Source organism: Solanum lycopersicum, chromosome 1 (genome assembly GCF_036512215.1).
Source record: "Solanum lycopersicum chromosome 1, SLM_r2.1".
Lineage (NCBI taxonomy): Eukaryota > Viridiplantae > Streptophyta > Magnoliopsida > Solanales > Solanaceae > Solanum > Solanum lycopersicum.
Window position 1 is genome coordinate 17,843,050 of NC_090800.1, and position 19,037 is coordinate 17,862,086.

Here is a 19,037-nt window from a genome sequence, read left to right on the forward strand (position 1 = left end):
AATATTTAGTCCTACAACATGTCTAAGTAAAAAATTATGGTAATTAACAACACTCACAAAAATTTTGTTCAAATTTTCATTTTTCCTTTCCTAACTTGATCATATCGTTTATTAGTGTCTACTTGATTTTTAATCTGTAGCAACATATGCAGTTTCTATTGTCTAATTCGCAACATATAATAAAACTGTTGCAACATATACTTATAACAAATGACTTTTTGAAAAGTGACTTAATGATAGTTAAAGCCCATTCTGTTTAACAAAAACTAAAATAGGCCCAACCCATTCTAGAATATGTTTTCATTTACATTTCAAGAATAGGGTTTTCAAATTTTTCATCTTTGACGCTTTAGTTTTGGCGTCTTTTTTCACTCTCTCGCTCTCTCTACTTGGATGTAGTATCTCCTATAGGACCTCTCACTTCACATTAAATGTAATGTTCTTATTTGATTTTATGTCTGTCACACTATTCTATATTTTATTGGCCTTCGATTAAATCAAATTTCGGTATTCCCATAGTATGATATCAAATTCTATACTAAGTCATGTTTTTGATGATGAAAATGATACTATGTTGAAAGTTCAAATGTATTGCAAACATGGACATCTACATTCAATGAACACTTCATGGTACAATTCAGGTCGCAGATTTTGGTCTTGTCCACGATATCATGTATGTATGTTTATTTCTAAAATATTTGGAGATTTCAGATCTTTTTTTTAATTAAATTTATTTTTTTGTGGTATTTTAGGAGATTTTTATGCAACTTCTTTAGAAAAAGGGATCGTAATGATGTTGATATACGATCTAAGTTATTTATTGTCCTATTGGCGAACAAAATTGAGGAGTTGGACTCTGTTGATTAAAGTCATATCAATAGATGTACCGAATGGGGGATGAAGGAGAAGAAAAAGACCAAATGTTGTAGCATCTGAAAGCTAATGTTGGTATTCTTTGTTTTTTTCTTGTGTTTTTAAGCATTACCATGAAGAATTTGTAGACAATACAAAATTATTATGTAGTTGTTTACAACCAATATAATTATCATAGTTGTGGAATTAAATATACGTAATTTTACACTCCTTATCAAACAAAAAATTATTATGTAATCGTGATGGACAAATGTTGCGATATACGCTTCAGATATAGCAACATATGACTCAAATGTTGCTAAATATAATCATTTGTAGCAACACATGATTCACATGTTGCTACATATAATCATCAGTGGCAACATATGAAACAAATGTTGGTACAGGCGAATCATCTGTAGCAATATATGCCACATGTCGTGACGGACGAATGTTGCGATATACACATAAGCTGTAGCAACATATGATTCAAATGTTGCTACATAAAATCATCTGTAGAAACATATGACTCAAATGTTGCTACATATAATGAGCCGTAGAAACATATGACTCAAATGTTGCTGCATAAAATCATTTGTAGAAACATATGACTCGAATGTTGCTACATATAATCATTTGTAGCAACATATGACTCAAATGTTGCTACATAAAATAAATTGTAGAGAGATAGGACTGAAATGTTTCTACATATAATCATCTGTAGAAACATATGACTCAAATGTTGCTACATATAATAAGTTGTAGCAACATATGACTCAAATATTGCTACATAAATCATCTGTAGAAACATATGACCCAAATGTTACTACATATAATAATCTGTAGCAACATCTTACTCAAATGTTGCTATATAAAATCATGTGTAGAAACATATGACTCAAATATTTCTATATATAATCATCTGTAGCAACATATTACTCAAATGTTGCTACATATAATCACCTATAGCAACATATGACTCAAATGTTGCTATTGATAATCATATGTAGCAACATATGCAACATGTTGTGACGGACGAATGTTGCGATATACGCATCAGCTGTAGCAACATATGACTAAAATGTTGTTACATATAATAATCTGTAGCAACATATAGCTCAAATAATGCTACATATAGAAACATATGTAACAAATGTTTCCACAAGCGAATAATCTGTACCGACATAGGCCAAATATTGTGACAGACAAATTGATAAAATAAATATTGTCTTTAATTATATTATCTTTAAGATAAAATAAAACAACATAATTGATAAATTTAATATTGTCTTTAATTCCAAGCATAATGTAAAAGCCTTAAGCTCTGAGATATTATCCCATAAGCTCAAATATATTGCATCCGTTCAATTAGATTGTCACATAACAGTGAACTGGGTGGATGCAATTCTGTCCGACTAATCAATTGCTCAATGTATGCAATGGAATATGACCAACACGCTGATCCACTTGCATTTTGTACCATAGATTCTATGAAATCGTTAAATTCTATAGTTGAGTGAGCAACTTCTCTGGTAAATGATTCATTATTCCACTCTACTTCAGCAATAAAGGCAGCAACTCGAAGACATGTTGTATGAGTGTGAAAAACTTTTCATGTTCCGTAATCACCAGGTTGTTATAAACATTGATCAATCCCTCGTGCAAGAGAATCTCAAGAGTCACGAAATGGTTACTTGACGTGTTCATGACTATCAAAATCCTTTTTGCATCAATCTAATCCATGCGACTAGGAGTTGGCCTAATACCCCTGACAAAGTCAATCATATCATCATCCCATACAAAGTCATCTAGTAACTGACTCATGCTTTTACCACATGACATTGTTTCCTTATCGCTCATTTGAATATATCTATGTAGGAAGCTTATATAGAAGTTGAGATCTATAATTCTATCTTTGGGATCATAATAGTTCGAGTATTTCAAATGCCTTTAACACATGAGATTAAGGATTTCGTCAATATACTAAAATATAAAATAATATTAAATAGTTATAAATAGTAGTCAATGAAAAAACATAAGAAATAGTTAATAATATAAAAGGTAGGAATACCAGTCTTCCCACCAAACTATTAGGCTTGTCCTGTTCATAAATTCTTGAGCGGTAAAAACATACACTAAGTATTTCATTCGAATATCCTTTGCACTGGTCACCTTAATCACTCCTTCTTTTTCGGCTATAGAGGGACACCAATAAATATTCAACCTTTTATACTCCGTCACCACTTCCTCCATTATGGCCCTTGGAATTGCTCCAAACATCTTCCTCTTCAAATTTTGCATTGCCTTAAAAAATGATTCTTTTCTCCACTTGACCTTTAGAGTATACGCATGCCGTACATTGTTTGATACAATGTCCTTCACACACCTCTTGTTTTTTAATTCATTGACATCGTCACTCAAAACATAACTCGTCTGTAGCAACATGTGACACAAATGTTACTACAGATGAATCATGTGTTGAGACATGTGCCACAAATGTTTCTATAGATGAATCATCTGTAGCAACATGTGTCACATGCCGCAATAGACAATTCATTTCTCATAACATTTGTGGCACATGTCACAACATATGATGCGTATGTAGCAATATTTGTGTCACATGTAGAAACAGATGAATCATATGTATCAACATGTAACACAATTGTAGAAACATATATACTAATAATAACTTACTACATCAAAAGGAGGGTTCAAAAAGATCTGGAATACGCCCTTCTTTGGTAGTTTTTGTTCTTTCCATCAACCGTCTCATCATCCTTGGGGATGATATCTATTTTTGTGCAATTACTTGATTGGTCAATTAAGGAATGATTTTAAATGCCCAGGTCTGTAAAAAAAGAAAATCTGTCAATAATCAAATGTTGAATTATTACTTAATATAATATAAAAAGATAACAAAAAATTCAGTTTTACCATGAAAGCCCATGGAAACCCAAACAAGTTACTGGTATTTTCTCCTAAAGGCCTCAACATGTAGTCCACAATTAGATGAAAGCTCTCATGACCCCACATGTAGTTCTTAAAAGCTTCAATTTTCTGACAAAAAATTACTTACTTTAAAAGTATGTTGTTGACCGGATACTTCGTCAAAAGTATATTTTTTGTAAACCAAAGTAAGCACAATGACTACTTGTGCTTCCTTGGTGTATGTTCCCGTTCTAACAAACTTAAAATGTCAGAATTTTTAAAGCTTTTGCCAACAAGGGACATCAAGTAATGCTCCTCGGTTGGTAGTGACTGTCGTCTTGCTTCTCTTACTTTTTAACCACTTTCTTTCATCGTGGTTCTGTTTTAACAATGTATTCAGGGATGGGCTCAATAGAAGGATGACCTTTTAGCCCTGTAACTATGGAAAACTCTCTTATGCCAAAGAAAACTTGCATGTCATAACAATTAATTAAAATCTCATCCTTCTTATTGGGATTTTAAAAAATGAACCTTCGATTCAAAAGTTCATACACGATGGTCATTTAAAAACGTGGAAGTGGATCAATGGGTCAATCAAGAAAATAAACAAAACATCTATTTTTGAAAAAATCTTCCAATTGATTTCTCTTGAGGATATCCCTGAATTCGACGAAAGGTCTTTCCATGACTGACCTAATAATGCTGGCACCATTAGCATCAAGCTGCTGATGCACAGGGAAAGTATCTGAATTGATGATTTTATTCTCATCATTACCACTACCATTGAACTCTTCATAAAGTTCTTGTTCTTCTTCATGAACTTCATTCATTTTTTCTTGTTGTTCCACAACTACTACTTCTGTATTTTCCCCTTCTTCTTCCTGAACTTTATTTATTTTCCCTTGTTCCTCGACCTCTAATTGTTTTCCATATTCTTCCTCCACTTCTTGTCTTTGTTCATATTCTTTTTACAAAACTCTATTTCTGGTTGAGAAGAAGAAACCGCTTCAGTTGCATGATTTTCTAAAAGTGTAGTATTTTTATTTCACTTTCTAGCAATTTTAGACCTAGATTTCTTCTAGAGCTTTGTTTGGTCAGATGTATCCATATCAAGTTTTCTTTTGACATGAGCCATTACATTTGTATCTGCAACCACACAAAAAAATATTTGAAAGGCCCAAAATGAGCTACAACCACAAGTCAAAAAAGAGCAATAAGGAGATAAGCAAACAAATGCATTTCAAACCCTAATTAAATATTACCTGATAAGACATATATCAAAGATAAAATAGAAATTTTGAGGACAACACAACACCGCCTTTGTTGTAGAAGATAATTTGTGAAAGAAGGAAGAGAAGAAGAGAAGAGAAGGAGAAGTGTACTGTACTGGCAAAGGCAGAGGAGAAAACTAAAATTACTTATTAGTATAAATAAATAAACTTAGAATACGAAACGACACATTTATAGAAGAGAGGAGAGAGAAGGGGAGAGGGGAGAGGAAAATGAAAATTAAAGTTGTTTAATTTTTTTAGTTAGGACAATTTAAATTCTGACATGTGTTGCCACATATATACTATATGTTGCAACATATATACAATCTGTTGCCACATATAATTTTGTTATGTTTATTACTACAGAAATTACATATGTTGTGGCACATATACTATCTGTTGGTACAGATTATTTGCTCTGTTGCCACATATAATTTTTATCCTTTCTATCATAATTGACATTTGTTTAAACAAAATTGAAATAATCACAAAAAACATTTTAATACATAACCACCTATATAATCAATGGTTGTAAACACAACATTTTCATCGATCTTAGCTTCTCTTTTAGTTCTAAGCATCTATGGATCTTCATTGTCATTAACATAACCATTTTGAGCCTTTACAATTCCATAATTCCATAGGAGTGAAGCATATCTCAAGCGAAGGGTGTCAACACAAATTCCACATGATGGTACTTGTAATCGATCACTCAGATATTCACCATATGCAGCAACAAAAATTCCATAATCTTTTCATGGTATATCCTCAATCAGAAAATATAATATCATAGTTCGATAGTCATAAGACAAAATAATATTGTGATACTTAAATACTACTGCGTTCTTGTTGAGAAATACACGTAACAAGACTGACTTCAAATGGGTGAGATTTGTTCTTTTTTTGGTAACATTTAAGAATTGACCGGTTGGTTCACTCATTTTGCTCAAAAAATCAACTCAACTCAAGGTACTTTGGAAACATTGTAAGTATCTTTTGATTCTTAGAGGATAATTTTCTATTGGACCTATTTTAGGACATGGAATCATACACTTTTATGCACCGTTCCTTCAATGGAATGACTGCCAAGACACAATGAAATTTTGCATTACTATTTACAGGGACATAAACATCATCCGTCAAGTGTCAGGGCATTCTAGAAGGTATAGCATACCCTTTCATTATGTCAATGATTTTATCCTCACATTTACTAGAATTGTCAACGTAAGTTTTGAAAAAACAACTAATGGTGGTATATTGATATATAAAATGAATCTACTACTTCGACTTCTTACGCAAATAGTAAAATATGATATCCATATACTGCACACACATAGATGAAACAAGTGCATCACTTTGATTGTATATATTCATGTACTAAACAATACATATAAAAGTGGGCATGGATTTACCTCACCATTCAAGCAACTATTGGATTGAGGCATTACGTAGAACCAGTCCTTATTCATTGGAAATGCAACTACTAAAACAAGTTGGTCAAATTCAAGTTTTGAGCAATTGGCTAAGTAGTGATCCTGCTTGTTTCCTCTGCAATTCTATAATCATTATAAATCATTGTTTATTGGACAACAATAAGAAATTCTAACAATAGTTGAATGACATTACTTTACTTACTTTTTTGCATAATGCTTGTAAAGTCCCTCGTTTATCTAGTGCGAGAAGGATGACATTAGTTTAGTTGGACCCTCGCCGTCAATGTTAAAACCTTCAAATGGATATTGTCTCTTCACATAACAACTGACAACTTCAACTTTCTTCCCTTTCTTTTTTGCTTTCGCTTTTTCTTTCTGCTTCACCTTCTCATTCTCCTTCACCTTCTCGTTCTTCTTCTCCATCTCCTTTGCCTTCTGCTTTTTCTCCTTTTACTTCTATTGTTTTGCCTTCTTCTCCTTCTCCTTCTCTTAATTTACTTTCTTCCTCTTCTCCTTCTCGTTATCCTGTTTTCCCTTCTTATCATTCTACTTCTCTTAAGTTGCCTTCTTCTCCCTCTCCTTCCCCTCCTTTGTCTTCTTCTCCTTCTCCTCCTTTGCATTCTTCTCCTTTTACTTCTCCTCCTTCTCCTTCGCCTCCTTTGCCTTCTTCTCCTTTTCTTTCTTCTCAATAATCATAGAAAGTATTTGATAAATAGATTTTTTCAACCTCGTAAAGTTCAAAGGCCATGAAGTCTTCTTGGATCTTTGCACATCAATATTATTAAATATTTCCTTGAAAATATTAGTGAGTTTTTTTAACACGACTAATAAAAAAATCATGTTGCTGCTCACATTCTTCGCATAGACAAAAAAACCATTTCATGATTGAAGATTGAGTTGTTGTCATGGATGAAGTTTCTTGTATTATTTCATCTACAAGGTAAATAAAAAAAATTGAGATTTTACAATTCATTGTAAAATAATAATAACAGTATGTTGCAACCGATGGATAGTCTGCTGCGATAAATTAACATTATGTTTCCACATTTGTACTTGCTGTTGTGCAACATATACATCTTATGTAGCAACAAATCCATCATATATTGAGACATCTGTACAGAATATTGCAACATTTGAAACTTATGTGGCAACAGATGACCAACATATCACTAAAATATCGCAACATACACTAAATATATTTTGGACGCCTGAACAACACGATATTTATAAAATCATATGAACAAAATGGCTAAAAAAACAATAACAACAACAAAAAAACTACTTTTCACTGAATGATAACATTACAAATACAAATATATTTCCTCAAAATAAGGAATTTTTGAGTTGGCTGATTTTCTTTCAAAAATGATAAATAATACACACCATTAAGTTGATTATTCATTTTTTACACCTAAAAATATTTTATTGTTCATTAATACAAGAAAAAAACTTCAAAAATTGTAAAGTTTTTCAAAAAAAACTTACCCATTTCTAGTAGAACACGATTACAGTTTAGAGAGATGAGAGAGTAATGAAGGACTGGAGAGGAAGAGTAACAACTACAGAGAAAGAGTAATGTCAGATTTCTGAATTTCTAAGGAAGAAGATGAACAATACCCCAAGGGAGGAAGAAAAGAAGAGAGAGAAGAGAGGAAGTAAGATGAAAAGATTTTTTTTCATTTATATGATTTGGTTTGAATTATAATAATGTGCTTTTTGTATTTTTTTTATAAAAGATTAGAAAGTTTTGAAAATGTTAATTTGGTCCCACAATTAGTTAATTACATTTTAAAGAGGATTTGACCAACTCTTGGTCAATCTGTCACCAACAACAAAAACGAGACTTATTTCACACCATTCGCTGAATTTTCACATTTTAGTTGATCTCACTTAACATTTACATCCTCTAACTTTGGGTATGCACAAGTACCTATATACTTGTATAAAGCTAAACAAATAGACATAGACATATTATGTAACATTATATATGTAGGACGCCACATAAATATTGCACAAGACATAAATTGCCACGTACAATGTTTGTCTCAACTTGTTCAACTGTATACAAGTTTAAGTGTCTACTTATATAGTTACTTAAAATTCAAGTTAAAATACATTATATTTGTAACTTATAGGTGTACAAATTATCCATTTTATAACTTTGCCTCTTTCTTACATGACATTTTTAGCTATGCTTCTTGTTGGTCTCTTATTGTTTCCCCATTCAACCATTGCTCAATCCTACCAATATGCTAGTTTGGGTTCCTCACTCACTACAATTGATACTACTAGCTTTTGTCCATCTCCATATGATGAATTCTCTTTCAGCTTCAAAAAAGTTGGAAATGAATCAAGATACTTACTAGCCATATGGTTCAACAAAATAATAGACAAAAGCATACTTTGGTCAGCCAAGAGGAGTAATCTTGCTTTAGATGGATCCAAAGTTCACATCTCCGCGGATGGAAGACTAGTCCTCACTGATCCAAATGGTCAAGAGATGTGGGATCGTGGCATAGAGAATTCTCAATTGGCCTATGGATCCATGATTGATAGCGGAAACTTTGTGCTAGCAACTAGTAGATTAGACACTTTATGGCAAAGTTTCAATGAGACCACCGATATGATTTTGCCTGGTCATGTACTTAATCAAGGAAACAACCTTGTTTCAAGTTTCTCTAACACGAATGTATCGAGTGGGAGGTTTGATTTTACACTTCAAACTGATGGGAATCTTGTGCTTTGCACATTTGATTATCTAGCTGAGGCAGTAAATTTTGCATGTTGGCCACCTATGTCAATTGGCAGTGGTTATCAAGTGATCTTCAATCAATCAGACTTTCTTATTCTTCAAGCGAAGAATGGAACTTGGATAAATTCAATTTTTTCTAATGTGGAAAATTCAAGAAGCCAATCAATGTATCATCGAGCGATTCTTGAATATGATGGAGTTTTAGGCACTATGTCTATTCGAAATCTTCTGGTAGGGAATGATGGGAAAATATGGATATACACAAAAATATATATGATAAAATAATGGAAGAAAAATGGGAAAATAATGACACAATTTTTTTATGTGGAAACCCTTCTCAATAAGGGAAAAAATCACAGGCCAAGATGAGAAACTGATATCACTATAGTAAGGAATTTTACACAGAGTAGTCACGAATACAATACTCAAAGTGAATACTACACACTCAAAAGGAACAACACTCTTTTGGTTCCGCCTTACTAAAATATCGTTCACACTCAATTTTTCTTCACATACTATTTTTCTTGTATAGTTTATGGAATACATTAGTTTTCTCTCAAAGTGGTTTGTCTCTTTAGCTTTGGTGTGTTCTACGAATGAGCAAGAATTCTATATTTATAGAAGGACAAAATCATGTTTATGTCAATAATGACATAGGTAAACATAACAAAGTTTAAAATGGTTGCAAATCTTACCAATTTACCAACTACCAAATCTTTTATTTTCAACTCTAATTACTTTTTCTTTTTAACAATTACTTATATCAATTGAATAGCAAAAGTTGACCAAAAAAGGGGATGGACTCAACAAATCTCCCACTCCAGTCCTATTCAATGGAAGGAAGTATCTTCATCTTCTTTAGAGAGATATCATATCTACAAGTTCATTGCATAACTTGAACTTTGTTGTGTTTTATTTGCCCTAAATTTCTTACCATAAATAGATTTTCCTTTTAGGAAAAAAATTTAGATTGACTAATGCTTTTTCTCGTAGGAAAAGGTTTAGGACTCTATAAATAGAGGCGTGTTCCTTCTAACTTAATCAGCATTCACAATGTAGTCTTAAGGGCTTTACGAGTTTTGGTTAGAGGGAGAATTTGTGGGTCACAAGTTTGATAGGTTATCACTTGTATGAACCTTCCATGTATTCCGAGTGAATTGGTTGAGGTTGCTTCCCTCTGTATTTTGTACTCTCATATTTATAGTGGGTTGCTCATCTCCTTTGTGGACGTAGGTCGATTGACCGAAAAACGTTAAATCTTTGTGTCTTTTGGTATATTTCTCGTTGTCTTCTTACTCGTGGTCTTTTGAGGTTTGCGTTGCTAGCTTCCCCATTTACACCTGCTTATTTTCGGTCCTAACAAATGGTATCAGAGCCAGATTCAATGACGGAGTCAGGTTCAGTTGTTCGATAATCGATGATTGAACTAGGTTAGAAAGATGTGTTCATCTTGGCAGTGTAGTTCTAGCAGTAACCTTTTTGACAGTAATGAAGATTTTGTTGGAGAAATTGTTTCAGAGAGATTCTTTGTGTTGAGACATAAATTGTGCAAAGAAGATTATGGAGAGGAGAAACAAGTTGTTGAATATTAAGTGAAGAAGGTGGACGAATTTATTTTGTCAGAAATTCAGGTCAAGGGGGAGATTTGTTGGGTTTTATTTGCACTAAATTTCTTACCATAAATAGGTTTTCCTTTTAGGAAAAGGTTTTGGATTGACTAATCCTTTTATTTGGTAGGAAAAAGACTAGGACTCTAAAAATAGAGGCATGTTCCTTCTAACTTAATCAACATTCACAATGTAGTCTTAAGGGCTTTGAGAGTTTTGGTTAGCGGGAGAATTGATGGGTCACAAGTTTGATAGGCTATCACCTGTGTGAACCTCCCATGTGTTCCGCGTGAATTGGTTGAGGTTGTTTCCCTCTGTATTTTGTACTCTCATATTTATAGTGGATTGCGCATCGCCTTTGTGGACATAGGTCGATTGACCGAACCACGTTAAATCTTTATGTCTTATGGTATATTTCTCGTTGTCTTCTTACTCGTGGTCTTTCGAGGTTTGCTTTTCTAGCTTCCGCGTATAGACCTGCTTATTTTCGGTCCTAACAAGTGGTATCAAAGCCAGATTCAATGACGGAGTCAGGTTCATTTTTTCGATAATCGATGATTGAACCAGGTTAGAAAGATGTGTTCATCTTGGCGGTGTAGTTCTAGCAGTAACCTTTTTGACAGTAATGATGATTTTGTTGGAGAAATTATTTCAGAGAGATTTTCTGTGTTGAGACATAAATTTTGCAAAGAAAATTATGGAGAGGAGAAGCAAGTTGTTGAAGATTAAGTGAAGAAGGTGGACAAATTTATTTTGTCAGAAATTCAGGCCAAGGGGGAAATTTATTGTGTTTTTGTGCCCTAATTTTCTTACCATAAATAGGTTTTCCTTTTAAGAAAAAATTTTAGATTGACTATTCTTTTTTCTGGTAGGAAGAGGTTTAGGACTCTTTAAATAGAGGCATGTTCCTTCTAACTTAATCAGCATTTACAATGTAGTCTTAAGGGCTTTGAGAGTTTTGGTTAGAGGAAGAATTTGTAGGTCACAAGCTTGATATGTTATCACTTGTGTGAACCTCCCATGTATTCTGAGTGAATTGGTTGAGGTTGTTTCCCTCTGTGTTTTGTACTCTCATATTTATAGTGGATTGCTCATCTCCTTTGTGGACGTAGGTTGATTGACCAAACCACGTTAAATCTTTGTGTCTTTTGGTATATTTCTCGTTGTCTTCTTACTCGTGGTCTTTTGAGGTTTGCGTTGCTAGCTTCCGCATTTACACCTTCTTATTTTCGGTCCTAACAAACTTGTCTTTTGGTATCATCATGGTCATCATATATGCATGATTTTCAGTTGTGTGGATCTTTTTGACGTGAAATGATTCACTCTCAACTTCCTCAAAGATCCAATGATATTTGATGTCAATGTGTTTTGTTCTTGCATGGTACATGGAGTTCTTGCTCAAGTCTATTGCACTCTAGCTGTCGCAATAGGCAATATACTCCATTTGATTCAAACCAAGTTCTTGAAGAAATCACTTTAGCCATATCATCTCTTTTCCGGCTTTAGTAGCTGAAATATACTCAATTTCAGTTGTATATAGTGCAACACACTTCTGCAATTTTGACTGCCATGATATAGCGCCCCCTGAAAAAGTAAACAAATATCTAGTAGTGGATTTTATGTTATCAAGGTCACCTGCCATATAAGAAGCTGTATAGCCTTTAAAGATTGGATTTGATGCTCCAAAACACAACCATTCATCTGAGCTTCCTCTAAAATACCTGAGCATCCACTTCACAACTTCCCAATGCTCTTTTCCAGGATTTTTGAGAAATCTGCTCACCACAACCACTGCGTGAGCAATATCGGATCTAGTGCATACCATTGCATAAACAAGACTTCTGGTGATGGAGGAATATAGAACTTTTACCATGTTCTCTTTTTCCTCTCTAGCTGTATTACACATCTTGTTGCTCAACTTCATATGACCAACAAGAGGTGTATTAATAGGCCTAGCACTCTTCATATTGAAGCGCTCCAGTACACGTTCAATGTACTTCTTCTTATACAAATAAATTTTTCTTTCATCTCTGAGACGAGTAATTCTCATGCCCAAAATTTGCTTGGCATGACCCATGTCTTTCATAGAAAATGACTTACACAACTGTTTCTTCAGCTCGTCAATCTTGGAAGTATTCTTACACACAATCAACATATCACCCACAAACACTAAAAGGATGATAAAATCATTGTTAGAAATTTTTTGTACAAATACACAATGATCTGAAGAAGTCTTCTTATACTCTTGCTCCCCTATAACAGATTCAAATTTCTTGTACCACTGTCTCGGAGCTTGTTTTAGTCCATAAAGACTATTTTTCAGTTTGCACACAAAATTTTCTTTACCTTCTAATTTGAAGCCCTCAAATTGTTCCATATAAATCTCTTCACCTAGGTCACAGTGAAGGAAAGTCGTCTTCACATCCATCTGCTCAATCTCTAAATTAAGACGAGCAGCCAAACCTAAAACAATGCAAATCGAGGACATTTTTACAATAGAAGAAAATATTTCATCAAAGTCAATACCCTTTATTTGACCAAATTCCTTAACAACCAATCTAGCTTTGTATCTGGCTTCAAGTTGTGTTTTTCAACTTTAACTTGGAACACACACTTGTTCTTCAAAGCTCTCATGCCCTTAGGATATTTTTCTAACTCATAATTGTGGTTCTCATATAGAGACTTCATCTCATCTTGCATGACTTCAATCCATTGATCCTTATCCTCATCTTCCATGACCTCCTCATAATATTCAGGTTCTCCCCCGTCAGTGAGTAGCACATACTCATTGGGTGAATAATGGGAGGAAGGAAACCGCTGACTTGTGGACCTCCAAGGTGGAATATTTTATTCGTCCAAAACATAATGAGCAACAGGATCATCAATAATAATATCGTTGTTATTATCAACATCATTATGTTGATTCGATAGATGATTCTAGGCACCACCATGATTATCAAGCCCAACAACATCATGCACACTTGTGTGAGGAACTCCATCATGATGAACTATACCATCAACACTTGAAGATTCTACCTTCTCCGCTTTGTGAATATCTTCAATTGTTTGATTCTCCATGAAAATAATATCACGACTTCTCACAAGTTTCTTTTCAATTGGATCATATAACCTGTAAAAAGTTCATGTACGCCATATCCAATGAAGATGCATTGCCTTTTCTTGGCATCTAACTTTGACCTCTCATCTTTAGGCACATGTACAAAAGCTTTGCAACCAAATACAGTCAAATCGTCATAGAATAAATCCTTTCCATACCAAACATTATTAGGTACATCACTATGCAAAGCAACAGAAGGAGATAGATTAATAACATGTGCACCGGTCAATAAAGCCTCGAGTTCAGCAACTTTGCTTCAGAAAGCAAACTTCTAACTCTTTCCATCAAGGTCCTCTTCATCCTCTCAGCCAAACCACTAAGCTGAGGAGTCTTGCGAGAAGTCTTCTGGTGTCTAATACCTTGATGCTTGCAGTATTCCTCAAATGGTCCACAACATTCACCACCATTAATATCAGTACGAATACATTTAAGTTTCCTTCAGTTTCTCTTTCAAATGAAACCTGAAACTGCTTTAAGACACCTAACACTTGGTCTTTAGTCTTCAAGACATAGACCCTAGTTTTATCGAGCAATCATTAATGAAAGTGACGCAGTAGAGTGCACTACCCAATGTCTTTCTCTTAATTTAGACCACATAAATCAGAATGCACCAACTCAAGCAACTCTGTCTTTCTAGAAGTAGGGTAGGACTTAAAAGAAATTCTATTTTGTTTACCAGCCAAGCAGTACTCACACTTTTCTACTTTAGCACTTTTGAAATTTGACAAAAATTTCTTCTTGGCTAGAATATTCAGTCCTTTCTCACTTATGTGACTAAGTATCTTGTGCAATAACGTTGAGGATTTATCGCTCTCAAATGCATTCACCATATCAACACAAGCAGATGTCGTAGTCCAGTATCGACCATGATGTTTGTTACCACGAGCCACAACTAAGGAACCTTTAATGAGCTTCCATTTTCCATCCGCGTTGGTACTAACATATCCTTCATCATCTAAAACGCCAACGTCTATTTGGTGCAGACGAACATCAGGAGCATATTTCACATTGTTCAAAACTAGTTTAGTTTTAACACTAGTTTCCAAACAAATTGTACCAATACCAACCACCCTAGAAATATTCTAATTACACATACTCAAGGTTTCAAAATAACCAGGAGTATAGGAAGAGAAAAAACCCTTCCTTAATGTCACATGAGATGCGGCACCATTGTCTACAGCCTAGCTTGACTCATCACAAGCAATATTTATCATATCCGCATCAAAGACAGAACAAGATCTTCGGTGGTAACGGTGTCTAGGAAATTTTCATTGCCATCTTCCTTAGTTTTCTCTTTTGTTTTTTTCTCCCTCTTCAACTTCATGTAGTACTTCTTCGTGTACCCTTTCATTTCACAATGATAGCACTCAATATCCTTAAGTCTTCCTCTGGTTTTGCACCTATTTTTTTCTCTATACTGAGAACCACGATTTTTGTTTCTCCCCCTAGGGCCAGTTATCAGGACATCTGACGAAGAAGAACCTTCAGTTTTTCTTCTCATATCTTCGTTCAAGAAACTGCTCTTGGCGGAATCCATAGAGATCACATCATCCTGAGCAGAATTTGACAATGAAGTTCTAAATGTTTCCCAATAGTCTGGTAGGGAACCAAGTTGAAGCAAGCCTTGAATTTCTTTATCAAATTTGATGCCCATACCAGATAATTGATTCATGTTCCCCTGAAAATTTTTCAGATGGTCTATCATCGGAGAACCATCATGATATTTTAAACTCAACATCTGCTTTACTAAAAATTTTTTGTAATTGCCAGTATTCCGAGCATACAAACATTCAAGATACTCTCATAGGGTTCGAGTATGTATCTTCCCGGAATTATGGTTCAACACATTATCGTCAACTCATTGCCTAATGAATCCACAAATTTGTCTGTGGAACAGATTCCAATATTCATTGTTTTATTATAAGACTTTACAGTGGTAAATACTGGTTTATAAAAGTTCTTGACAGAAAGAATATCTTCCATTTTCCCCTTCCAAATGACATAATTAACACCATTCAAAGTAACCATTCTACTTGTGTTGACTTCCATTGTTTTTCACCAAATAATTTTGTTATTGCAAATCAAAGTAAATCTTTTCTGATGTGGAAGTTTAGACTGTGCTGCAACCACAGAGCATACTTAGATAAAACCTTGGCTCTAATACTAGTTTGCTGAGAAAAAGGCGGATAAACACAACAAATATATATGGTAAAAGTAATGGAAATAAAATAAGAAAATAACGACACCAATAAATTTACGTGGAAACCGTTCTCAATAATGGAAAAAACCACGGGCCAAGGAGCAACTCAAATCACTATAGTAAGGAATTTCACACAGTGTAGTCACGAATACAATACTCAAAGTGACTACTACACATTCATAAGTAACAACACTCTTTTGGTTTCCACCTTACTAAAATATCGCTCAGACTCTATTTTTCTTTAAAGACTATTTTTTTGTATAGTTTATGGAATACATTACTTTGCTCTCAAAGTGGTTTTTCTCTCTAGCTTTGGTGTGTTCTACAAATGAGCAAGAATGCTCTATTTATAGAAGGATAAAACCATTCTTATGTCACTAATGACATATGTAAACATAATAAAGTCTAAAATGGTTTCAAATCGTACCAATTTGCCAACTACCTAATCTTTTATTTTCAACTCTAATTACTATTCCTTTTTAACAATTACTTATATCAATTGAATAACAAAAGTTGACCAAAAAATGGGATGAATTCAACAGGGAACCGATGGCATGGTCTAGTTTTTATTACATTCCTGGCAACATCTGTTTGTCTATCGCGCAAAGTACAGGAGGGGGTGCCTATGGTTTCAACCGCTTATGCTCACTAGGAATAGATCAGATGCAGAGATGTGATTGTCCACTCCGATATATCTTGGATGATCCGAATGACCAATTCGGCAGCTGAAGACAAAAATTCTCTGGGCAAAACTGTAACCACAAGTCGCGAGAAGTTGAGTCTTTCACATTCCACGAAATTTTGGATAACTGGCATGACTCAGATTATGAGTCTCACTGGGATGTTTCAGAGGATTGGTGCAGACAGAATTGTTTGACTGATTGTTTTTGTGCTGTTACCATTTACAGTGAGGACTGTGGGAGGAAAACATATTCTCTTTCAAATGGGAGAGTAGGTCTAACGTTCGGAGGGAAGGCTTTGATAAAAATAAGGAAAGACAACTCCACTGTGTGGGAATCACCAAATGTTGAAATACGAAAAAATAAATATCAATCTACTTTTATCTTATTTCTTTAGGCACTTGTGTACATTTTTAAGTTTAAAGGGAAAAAACGAAAGAGGACTGAACCGACGAATTCAGCTGTTCCGGGAGTGAACTTATCAAGTTTCTTAGCTACAAAGAGATAGAACATGCTACAAATGGATTCAAGGAAGAGTTAGGAACTGGAGCTTACTCAACAGTTTAGAAAGAGGTTCTTGATGATGAAAATGGGAAAGTCGTTGCTGTAAAAAAACTCCGAAACATGGTAACAGAAGCAGAAGGAGGAGAAGTATTTGAAGCTGCAGTGAATTCAATCAGCACGACTAATCACAAGAACTTTGTCCAACTCCTTGGATTCTGCAACGAAGGCAAACACCGCCTTTTGGTATATGAACAAATGAAACCGGCTTGATAGCACACTTGCTATTCAAAGACTCTAGGCTTAGTTGGTCCAAAAGAGTACAAGTTGTCATTGACACTGCGAAAGGACTTTGCTATTTGCATGAAGAGTGCAGTACTTAAATTATTCATTGTGACATCAAGCCCCAAAACGTTTTTTTGGATGAAAAATTGACAGCAAAAATAGCAGATTTTGGTATGGCCAAGCTATTGAAAAAACATCAGACTCAAACAACAACTAGGATACGTGGAACAAAAGGGTACGTAGCTCCATACTGGTTCAGAAGCATGCCTGTAACTGTGAAGGTTGATGTGTATAGCTTCGGGGTCTTGCTCTTAGAGTTGATTTGCTGCAGATAAAACTATGAGCAGGATGTGGCGAACCAGAACGAAGTGATACTACTAGAATGGGCTTACGATTGCTATAAAAGAGATGAGTTGCATTTACTTGTAGGCGCTGATGAAGAGGCATTACAAGATATCAAGATATTTAATGCTTGAAGGTTCTGTTGAATTCACAAACTCCACTTCCAATATCTTCAACAATTTCTAGACATATGATATCAGGCAAAGACGATAGAGTACTCCTCTTTTGATCCCCCGTAGACTTACTCTTTGGACGATAATAATGATTTAAAACACCATCAAAATAATGACTTAGCCTGTGATAATTTTCTGAAATTGAAGGAACATTAGGAGGTGTCAAAACAAGTCTTTGATTGCTCCTTTTCAATATGTAAACTGAACCAAACGCATTGAATATCAATCGATAACCCGAATTGGCTTCATCTCCTAAATCAGAAGTATGACTATTGTAATACTCAGCATCATAATCAATATTCATTAACTTGGATTGAGTAAGAAGAACTAAATTCTTATCACTTAACATAGGAAGATAAAATCTACCAGAAACAAAGAAAGACTCAGATTTTCGAGCAACAAGCTTGTTATTAATCTGTAGTATTTGAGTAGGCATAAGGGTATCAGTCGGATATCGAAAACATTCCCATAATACTGAAGAACCAACACCAACAAGAACAAAGTTTCCTGTATCGTTCATGACAGCATAAGCAACATTAGAATCAATCCTACCAGTGCTCCACATGATCATTTTCCCTTTAGGATCGCGGAGAATCAGTCCCTTTTAAGGATTTAACTCCGCGATTGAACCTCGTGGCACAAGGTTACCACCATTCACATACCAAATTATGTTGGCATCTTTAATCTTAGCATAGTATATGCAAAGCAAGAACTGATTTTGACTTTGAAGTTTCTTGAATCCAAATGCAAAATCTCCAGATTGAGAAAGTCAGGATGTTGTTTCATCATTTGCTATGAGAGAGCTGCCTAATGGTATAGCAAACTTAGTTGTGCTACAATATGCAGGGGAAAGATGAGAAGAACAAGCACAAGAGGATATTTGTGGAGTATGTCA

At 34.5% G+C, this 19,037-nt stretch overlaps 2 protein-coding genes across 2 annotated transcripts; one reads left to right on the plus strand and one right to left on the minus strand.

The window, feature by feature from the left end:
* Positions 1-8,660: 8,660 nt before the first annotated feature.
* On the plus strand, positions 8,661-9,521 carry LOC138341622 (G-type lectin S-receptor-like serine/threonine-protein kinase LECRK2). The gene has a single exon (XM_069293090.1). It carries the CDS (start codon positions 8,661-8,663, stop codon positions 9,519-9,521), a length of 861 nt encoding a protein of 286 aa, XP_069149191.1.
* An 8,571-nt stretch (positions 9,522-18,092) lies between these two features.
* Positions 18,093-18,707, minus strand: LOC101263141 (G-type lectin S-receptor-like serine/threonine-protein kinase LECRK2). Its single transcript, XM_004228305.5, has one exon. The coding sequence runs from the start codon at positions 18,705-18,707 to the stop codon at positions 18,093-18,095; it is 615 nt and encodes a 204-aa protein (XP_004228353.2).
* Between the last annotated feature and the right edge of the window lie 330 nt (positions 18,708-19,037).